This window comes from Mytilus galloprovincialis, chromosome 7, assembly GCF_965363235.1.
Source record: "Mytilus galloprovincialis chromosome 7, xbMytGall1.hap1.1, whole genome shotgun sequence".
Lineage (NCBI taxonomy): Eukaryota > Metazoa > Mollusca > Bivalvia > Mytilida > Mytilidae > Mytilus > Mytilus galloprovincialis.
Genome location: NC_134844.1, coordinates 28,918,062 through 28,928,014, shown reverse-complemented (window position 1 = coordinate 28,928,014; position 9,953 = coordinate 28,918,062). Strand labels below are relative to the sequence as shown.

The window sequence follows — 9,953 nt, the reverse complement described above, 5'->3', positions numbered from 1 at the left end:
TAAAATGTCAATCCTGGTATCTATGAGAAGTTTATTTCCGGTATGTATTTTCCTTTGTACCGAGTCATCATTCTCATTTTCTGCCGCCTAAGGAAATGTCTGTACCAAGTTCTAAACCGCGGTTCTAAACAAGAAATAGACATTAGTAAGTTTTTTTTATATTAGTGTTGGGTGCTGATTTAATGTGTAACAACAAGACAATTTTATATTCCTGTAAATCACAATAAATGCATAATATTACTTTTATTTTTCGAGTAATGATGTATTCCTATGATATCGTAAGTCATTTAGCCGACTCGCAGTCCGCAAACGTGCTTGTTTTTCTATCGAGTGACCTTCAAATGGTGTAGAGAAAGGTTGATGTTGAAAGGTTTGTCTATATTTGTTTGCATTATAAACATATTTCAGTTCATTTGATAAAAAAAATCAAAACATTACGAAGTTTATCTCTGATGTATGTACTTGTTAACTATGTAAATGACAAATTGGTGCCATTTATATCAATGAAACAGAATCCACATGATATATGCGACCATTCTTTGATGAAATTAATATTACTTTGATTTTACACTTTTTAAAATCATTTCTATCAATTTTCAGATTTCATTGTCTAAACTTATGTTTCATTGTTCATGTGTTGTTTCCATTTTTTCTAGCCACTAATCTTTGGCCTATCTCTTTATTCAGATAACATCCCATATAGCAATTAAATTGTACTTGTAATGTCATTCATAACTCTTAACAGACCAATTAACAGACCGAGTTTTATACATCCGACCCATTAACAGACCATATTTTTTATCAAAAATTGATTTATGTCACCAAAATACAGTTTTTCGTGTAGATTTTTCACATATTGATGTTAATATGGTAAACAAACATAATGCCAGTCTTTTTTCGATGTTCAAAAGATTGCATGCAAGTAAACTCAACCAACTTGTCATTTTTGTGTACATTTTGTGTGTGTAAAATGTGTATAAATTTATTGATGAGTAACTCGCCTTTTCATTTTATAGATCGTTTATTGAAGCTAGAAAAAAAATAATTACACCACTGTATTCAGTACTCCAAATCATTTTGTCAGACATGAATAGTTTTTATGATATAAATATAATTAAAAAGTAATACAATGAAACATGCTGACCTTGCACTGATTTTCACGATAACACCTGATTAACAGACTTTAGCCAACCCGATTAACAGACCCACCACCGATATAGCCACATACTCAATATAGATTAACCGACCTTTCTCTCGGTTAGCCGAGTGTCGGCCGTGGTATTATCCAAATTTTTTTTTTTTTGAGTCACATAATGGAAGGGCAGATACGAAAATTTTTGAACTAATAGATAGATCTTATGTTCTCCGATCGTTGTATTTTTTCAAAAAAATCGGAGGTTATGTATTTTCTACATCCGACTTGATAGATACGCATGTCGTCGACTTGATATCTAATTGTTCTGCTTAACTATGAAATAGATAAATTGAAACATTATGCAAATGGTGTTTTTATAATAGAACAATTCGTAATTGAGAAGAAAAATGTCATTTAATTTGTTTCTATTAATTTTTTAATTTTTTGTTACTATATATACATGTAGTTAACATTACAGTAAGCATTTATCGCCTTCTCTGACAAAGAGCTTCGATTCTTTTGTTCTATTTCAACTGGGTTTCCGCCTGCTTGTAAATTATTGATGTAAGAAACAATACCACGGTCTTTGTAATTGAGGAATATCAGCTCTCCGATCGTGAATATTTGCCGAGAAGGTGTGTTCGAATCACAGGCACTTGTCTCAGACAAAAAATCTTGTATATCTTAATATAAGGTATATTAGATTTTTCCTGAGACAAGTGCCTGTGGTTCGAATAGCTATTTTTTTTTTACTAAAAGTACTTGACGACAGTCTTTCAAGTTGGATGATGAAAATGCATATCTTCGAAAAATTATAATTTTTTGTGTGTGATAACTAGGGTGTATAGTCTTCAACAACTAAAAACATCTAGTCTACCCTTCCACGAAATATTTAAATAGAATTTTTTAAAATGTTTATGAATTTTCAAAAATTCCACCTGACAACCGATTAGACAATAAAATTGAGAATGGAAATGGGGAATGTGCCAAAGAGAACAACCCGACCATAGAGTAAACAACAGCAGAAGGTCACCAACAGGTTTTCAATGCAACGAGAAATTCTCGCACCCGGAGGCGTCCTTCAGCTGGCCCCTTAACAAATATATACTGGTTCAGTGATAATGAACACCATACTAAACTCCAAATGGTACACAAGAAGCGCGTCATCGCTACAATGGCTTCCATTTTTACGATTGTGAAAATTAACTGGCGTAATGGGGAGATCATTTGGCGAAGTAGATTCCTGACTGTATTGAAGAAATTGGAGTAAGTTTTGTGTTTACATATGCACTTTCTAACCTGTTTTTTCTTCTAGTTCTTCTTTCTTATTCCATTTTATTTTAATTTGATAAGGATATGATCCGTGAAATAAATATGTATAAATATTTTTGTCTTTGTATTTCAAAGCTTATGTTGACAGACATTTACAGAAAATCGTCTGTACTTATGTATCCCTACCTAGTTCTGTTGGTTTTTTTTTCCGTTTTTTTCCAGAATTTAATTGCATTTTACGCATTGTTAAATTAATATAAATGTCATATGTTTATATGTCCCCTTTGTAGCATGGATAAAATTAATAATAGCTTTTATTAGAGAAGACGTCAATATATATATAATTATGTATATAAATAAATACATTTTTTTCAAGAGACTGGCTGATGCACGCCTCCGAATGTGGCACTTTCTAGCTGTATTAATTGAAGACCCACTGGCGGCTTTCTGCTGTTTTCTGCTCTTTGGTCGTGTTGTCTCCATTTCCACTCTCAATTTTTTATTCAAATCATTAGATAAAAATATCATTTTAATCATTTATATGAAATATGTAAATAATTAATCGTCGACAATGTATATTTTTTTTATATGGAATTGATTTACTTTTATCTATTATAATAGGCGTATATATTGTACGAACGGTAGTATTTTTTAAGCAGATATATGACAATAATGGTATGAGAAATATTTAATTGACAGAAAGGTTTCTTTTACAGGAAGAATGAAAAATACACGACTTAAATGTTGGAAACAATTACTTTGTATATTTGTCATCGTGTGGATCTTCAATTTTCTTACCACAGGTGGGTAGCGAAAGTAAGTTTTAATTTTTTATGCGGGTATAAGTAAATTTGACCAATTGTTTTCTATTAGTGATTGTTCGAAGTATCAGTCTATGGAAGAAGCGAATCGATAAAAACGTTTCTTATATCACATAGCGATATTGTCTAAAATCAATTGTAAATATGCAGACATTAGACCGTTGGTTTTCCTGTTTGAATGGTTTAACACTTGTAATTTTTTGGTCCTATATAGCGTGGTGTTCGCTGTGAGCCAAGGCTCCGTGTTATTTCGTCTGAAGCTGTCAAACTGAATTTTACAACCCCTTAACACAGAATTGTCAATATTTTGAGTTAGAGCTGGTAAAAGTTTCTATAATTTTGATATTATTTGTTCAACCAGTAGTACACTACACTGTAAAAATCTTTTTGCGATAGAGCATGTGCTCTGTTTTGAGTTTGAATTAATTGTTTGAAAGAAATGCGCTACGAAAAAACTGTGTTCTTAGGCCAAAAGGTCGAAGTTTAATCGCAAGGCCTCTGACAATTGAATAAAATTGACAATGGAAAAAAAGTAATAGAGTACTGAATACCGGATGACCGTTTTCTTGTGGATGGTCACGAACACTGTCTTAGAAAATAACCATATTACCTGAAAATATCTAAAGTTGTTCAATTTATAGTCTAAGGCTACTCAGTTGGTATCTTCAAGTTCGGGACATCAGCATTTGCACATTTTAATTTGTTTGGAATATTTTGTCAAGTGTAATTGGGAACTGTATTGGATTGGATTGTTTGAATGAATGTTTTTCTTTCTTTTAAGTAATAATATTTTTTGTCTTTTTCGATATTACCCATGTGAATAGGCTATAGCAGTGTGACCTATATTAGAATCTAATAGGTCGGTAGACTATTTACAACCGCATTTAAATTCCGCCATTACATCATCTTTTCAAACAGAATGTATATATAAGTCGGTTAAACCATGCATGTGATTGAAAACAATGTACTGAACAGGTTGTTAACACTGTCAACTCTCAGTAGGGTTTAGCAACATTTTCGAAAAGATAAGTTTATGTAAGCGTTAATTTTGTTACAGGTACGAAATTTTAGTGATATTAATCCTCAAATATTAAACCGATCATGAACTATTAAAGTTTGTAAATTATGTTTTCGGTTTTCTTGACATGCATTGTGACGTGTTATCGTATTCATTTTATATTAGAAAAACTATAGCAGTTATATTAGAAAAGTATCGCATTCAGAAATTTTTGATATTAAAAACACATCGCTATTATATTAGACAAACATCGCATTGATATAATAAAATATAGCAGTTTATCCTACCTCCTATACATTTCTAGGAATATGATTGGTTAAAAGCGTCCTCGTTGAAACCGTGTATATTTAATATTAGGTTAGTTGGGAGGCTGCTTTATCTTACCTCCTATACATTTCTAGGAATATAATTGGTTAAAAGCTTCCTCGTGGAAACCGTGTATATTTAATATTAGGTTATTTGGGAGAAGGGGCTTATTTCATACACGGTTAGTAGTGGAGTTACGTCTCTTTTTATTCCATATAAGGTATTAAGAAGGCGGAGCTTATTTCATACACGGTTAGTAGTGGTGTTACGTCCCTTTAGAAAAACAAAACAGTACTGAGAAAAAACCTTAAAGGTTTCAACAGACGAAGAAAGTGATGATTAAGTGAAATAAATTCATAAAACACATTTAAATCTAACAAGTTGTCATTGTTGGCATCTGTTTTTGTAGGATCAAAGGAAGTAGTTTCTTAACCATAATAATGCTAACTGTATTGAAGATAGGTCACTAGTCTAAATTTTACACGTTAAGATAGTCGGTAAGATAGTTTGCTAGTGACGTATTCGCCCCATATGAAATTTACTGACCCCATATATATAATGACGTAATACGGTATATATGGGGTCAGTAAATTCCATATGGGGATTCGCCCCATATGGAATTTATTGACCCCATATATACCGTAATAGGTCACTAGCACACTATGTACTTAAGGAATGACTGTAATATTTTTTCTGTCTATGAAGAAATAACAAAAAATTTGGTGCACACTGAATAACGCGCGTATCGGTTTATTTAAAAAATATATATACATTGATATGTTTTTCATGTACACTATAAGAAGATAAAACAATCTTAAGGTTTGGCGTTTGGGGCGTAGGACATTTTAGCGAATAAATTTGAACCACTAGGGGACATTTTAGCGCCGACATTAGAGCCCATTTTAGCGCCGGATTAGTCCGTTCACCTGTATAATCTGTAGCCCATTTTAGCGAAAACTTACCTGGTTGAATAATCTCACTAAGCTTTGGGCAAAAGTTCTGTGTAATTCAAAGCGAACAAATAATGGTCCAGAGTCGTTACGTGCCTGTTATAATGAGCAAAAAAAGTTGTAACTCAGCCATGACACTATTATCAAATTGCAAACACCAACATATTTAAAAATACATATTTAAAAATACGAAGTATAGAAGAATGTGCACCACAATCTAGACATGATAAAGAGAAAGAACAGTTCCTTATGCAATTTAACAGTATTGTACAGGGGGTAACTATATCCAGAACCCATTACGTACGTTCTCTAGGGCTAGAACGCACTTTTAACATTTGATTAAACCTTTTAGACATTTATTATTGTATTTTAATGGACAACATATTTTTTATACTGTACTGTCTTGGGTCTATTATATTTTGTTATCTGTTATATATTATAATGGGTTAAAAATATTTCGCTAAAATGGGTTAAAAATTAGTCACTGAAACTTTGTCGCTAAAACGTCTGATTTTTTTCGCTCAAATGTCCTATCAATGCGCTAAAATGTCCTCCGCCGGGCGTTTGATGGGGTAAAAATACATTATTTCTACAACAATTTAGATTTATTTTAGTTGATGTACACATACCACAACCATTGAAACACTTGCTAGAAATACAAGAGGTAAGACGGCATCTAAACATTCAATATGTTTCTAGCGTTTAAATCTGAATTTTATATTCAAAAAGAAAAAGAAAAAGGACAACATTTACCGCTTATTGTTTGTTGTTATTCGTGCAGTTGGTGTATAATGAACACTAAAAGCAGCTCACTAACAGTGAAAAGTATCGAGCATGAATGAAATATTGCCACTGGACGTTGAGCTCCCAACAATCAATCATTTAATTTAATGTTTAAAGATGTGTTCATCCCGAACAGAAAAGTTTCAGGCTCACCATTCTTTTCCGTTGTTTGTTTCGATTTCAGTTGACCTATGAATCTTTGAACCGAACTGAAAGCTTTGCAAATTTTGATTTGTTAAATAAGCAACAACAAAAAAAGAAGATCTCAAGTTCGACACTGACGATTTCATTCATTTATAGCTATCATGTATTAAATTAGTTTGATGATTGGAAAATGTGTGTACTAACTGATGAACCGTTATAACTAATATTTCGACTTTCTTTAACTTGATGATTTCAAATCTTGAAGTTTATTATCATCTATATCTGAAAACAGTCGATCCCATCTCGTTGTATTTTATATCATGTTGTTTTTCCTGTAGGCACAGTTTGCAGTAAATGAAACAATATTTCGAAAGAACATTGTTCTAAACGTAACGTTGACTAGAGAATCAAAGAAACCAGAGCCAGACAAAAATATCCATAACAGTAATGAAAACGATAATGCTGATGCTTCGTTCTTCAATAGTTGGCGAAGGCAAGAAAACAACACTTTGGCGTTAACTTCCCCGCTTTCTGCATTTCAGCAATACTACAACAAGTATGGTAATATAGATGATAGTGTTATTCTTTATGGACACAGAAGAAATTCAGCAGGTAAACTATCAACTGAATAATTATTTTGTCATAGCTTTTTAACAATAGTACATACGTTAATCTGTGTAAATAAATTGGTGCGGTCTGCAAACCTCATAAGTTGTCTGCACAACTTCTGAAGCAATGCTGTCGGCTCTCCGAACTTTCCCGAAGACTAGTGTTTGATTGCCAGGCTCAGCGGACTCGCGTTTAAGTAGTTGCTCGTTGTATAGCTGCACATCCACACACTGTCGGAAAGGAAATTTAAATTCGATATTTAAGTAAGAAGAAAACAAAGTTGCCTGTACGCACAAAATCACTATCGACAACTCCTCACTGGGTCCTTAGTAACAAAATTCTGCCGATATACCCAAAATACAGTGCTTGTGTCAACATGTCAGTTCAGATATATCGCTCTTCATCGAGGTCGTCCTGCCTAGTAGAACCTGAGTCATTGATTTGTTGTTCTGTTTTTCTCGTCATGAACACTAGTATTTTTATCTGTAACAGCTCTTTGAATAACATTTAACTTAATTTGACTTATTGTATTTATTAACAGGTTATTTGACATTGGCAATACCCACGGTGAAAAGACCTTTTAACAACTACTACTACCTCAACTTCACATTAAACTCATTGGTATCCAATATCGACAACAGTATAGCAAGTGAGGTGGTCATTGTGATATTTATGGCAGATTTAGATATAGCATGGAATAAACATACAGCACGATTATTATATTTAGACTTCAGAATTCATTTTGACAGCGGACTCATCCACATTATAAGTGCTCCGTCAAAAATTTACCCAGACCTTGCAATACTTAAAAAAACAAAGGCAGACCCTGTTGCAAGAGTAAAATGGAGATCAAAACAAAATATTGATTTTGCATTTTTGATGCTTTATAGCCAAAGTATTAACAAGTATTTTATTCAGCTTGAAGATGACATTCTTGTAGCACCAGGATTCTTAAATGATATTAAAAGTTTTGTTCTCAGACAAAATGATAGTTGGATATGTTTAGAATTTTCAAGCCTTGGATTCATAGGAAAAATGTTTCATTCTAAGGATCTTTTCTCTATATCATCTGTCTTGCTGTCGAATTTTACTTCGTTTCCATGCGATATTCTTCTAGGATATATTCGAAGATATATGGGTCAACCATTACCAATACACTCACCATACAGTTTATTCCAACACATTGGAAGGATTTCATCTTTAGAAAATAAAATGATGCCATCAGTTGACATAAAATTTAAAGGATTTGGATCTAAAGTTCCGCTTATTATGATTTTACCTCAAGGAGAAAAACCGCCAGCTAAATTTAAGACCAACATGGATATCGTACCAGGATACCGACCGGAAAATATTTATACAAATAATTCATATTTTTGGGCGAAGGGAATAAAGAAAAGGCAATATTTTAAAATAATATTTGAAAAACCATTAAATATATCAAGACTTATTATTTCCACAGGGAATATTATAGATAAGACCGATACATTAGAATTTGGAATTTTAAAAGTTGGTGCTAATGAAAAAGATAGATTTTATTGTAGCGATTTGAGAAAAGTCGGCAACTTTGCCGGTGGTGACGTAGATTCGTTAATACAAGGAATAGTTCTTCCGAAGAACATTAATTGTTTACACATTGAGGTGAAGAGAACACAATTCAAATGGCTTATAATCCGTGATCTACAAGTATTTATAGATAGAAATAGCAGTCGGAAACCCGGTTGAAATAGAACAAAAGAATCGAAGCTTTTTGTTAGAGAAAGCGATAAATGCTTACTGTAATGTTTACTATAGTGACAACAATTTTAAAAGTTAATAGAAACAAACAAAATTACAATTTTCTTCTCAATTACGAAGTGTTTTATTTTAAAAACACCATTTGCGTAAGTTTTCAATTTATTTAGTACATAGTTAAGCAGAACAATTAGATATCAAGTCGACGACATGGGTATCTTTCAAGTTGGATGTAGAAAATGCATAACCTCCGATTTTTTTGGAAATTTACCAAGGACGGAAAACATATCAATCTATTAGTTCAGTAATTTTCGTGTCTGCCCTCCCATTATGTGACTGAAGAAAAAAATCCAAAAAATGGGTAACAATTGTATCGAAAAGAGAAAATCGAGTGCACCTTTTTATGTTAGGCCGTGTTTGAGTTGAATATTTTGTCTTGATATCGTTCAAAGCAAGGATATTTCATACATCGTCTCACTTGAGATTCTATCATTTTTGTATATCAAAGCTACAGTTTTGACTTTATAATATAAAAAACCACAGTACTAAAAGATGAAATATATGGGTCAAGCACAGGGGCTTGTTTAGTGGGTCAGACGAGGTTTTATTGTCAATGGCGATCGCTATCCTAAAAAAAAAAAAAAACACGTTTTTTTATATATTTTATATAGGATAGCGATCGCCATTGACAGTAAAACCTCGTCTGACCCACTAAACAAGCCCCTGTAGGTCAAGTGAAATACCTATCTATAAATGAATCATAAAAACAGAGTAGGTGTGTTCGAATAGCTATTTTTTTTTACTGAAAGTACTTGACGACAGTCTTTCAGTTTGGATGAAAATGCATATCTTCGAAAAATTATAATTTTTTGTGTGTGAAAACTAGGGTTTATAGTCTTCAACCACTAAAAAAAATCTGTCCTTTCACGAACTATTTAATTAGAATTTTTTTTAATGTTTATGAATTTTCGAAAATTCCACCTGAAAACCGATCAGACAATAGTTTTAAGTTAAACCAATGCAGACAAGATCATTAACTGATGCTCATTAGCTAGTTGATACATTTGTCTTTTAAAATACAACTGACATATAAGGATCGTAATGGTGCAATGTGGATAAATTTATCGGTTTCCGAGAGCAAAATTGGCAGCGCGTCATCCCTACAATGGCTTCCATTTCTACGA

The 9,953-nt window shown here is 32.6% G+C and overlaps 1 protein-coding gene across 1 annotated transcript; it reads left to right on the top strand.

Moving 5' to 3' along the window:
- Window positions 1-3,135: 3,135 nt before the first annotated feature.
- LOC143084174 (alpha-1,6-mannosyl-glycoprotein 4-beta-N-acetylglucosaminyltransferase-like) lies at window positions 3,136-9,026 on the top strand (the record flags this gene model as incomplete). Its single annotated transcript, XM_076260583.1, has 4 exons — window positions 3,136-3,223; window positions 6,117-6,166; window positions 6,768-7,041; window positions 7,580-9,026. Coding segments are annotated over 4 exons (1,593 nt in total), but the record flags the coding sequence as incomplete, so codon positions are not given.
- Window positions 9,027-9,953: the final 927 nt, after the last annotated feature.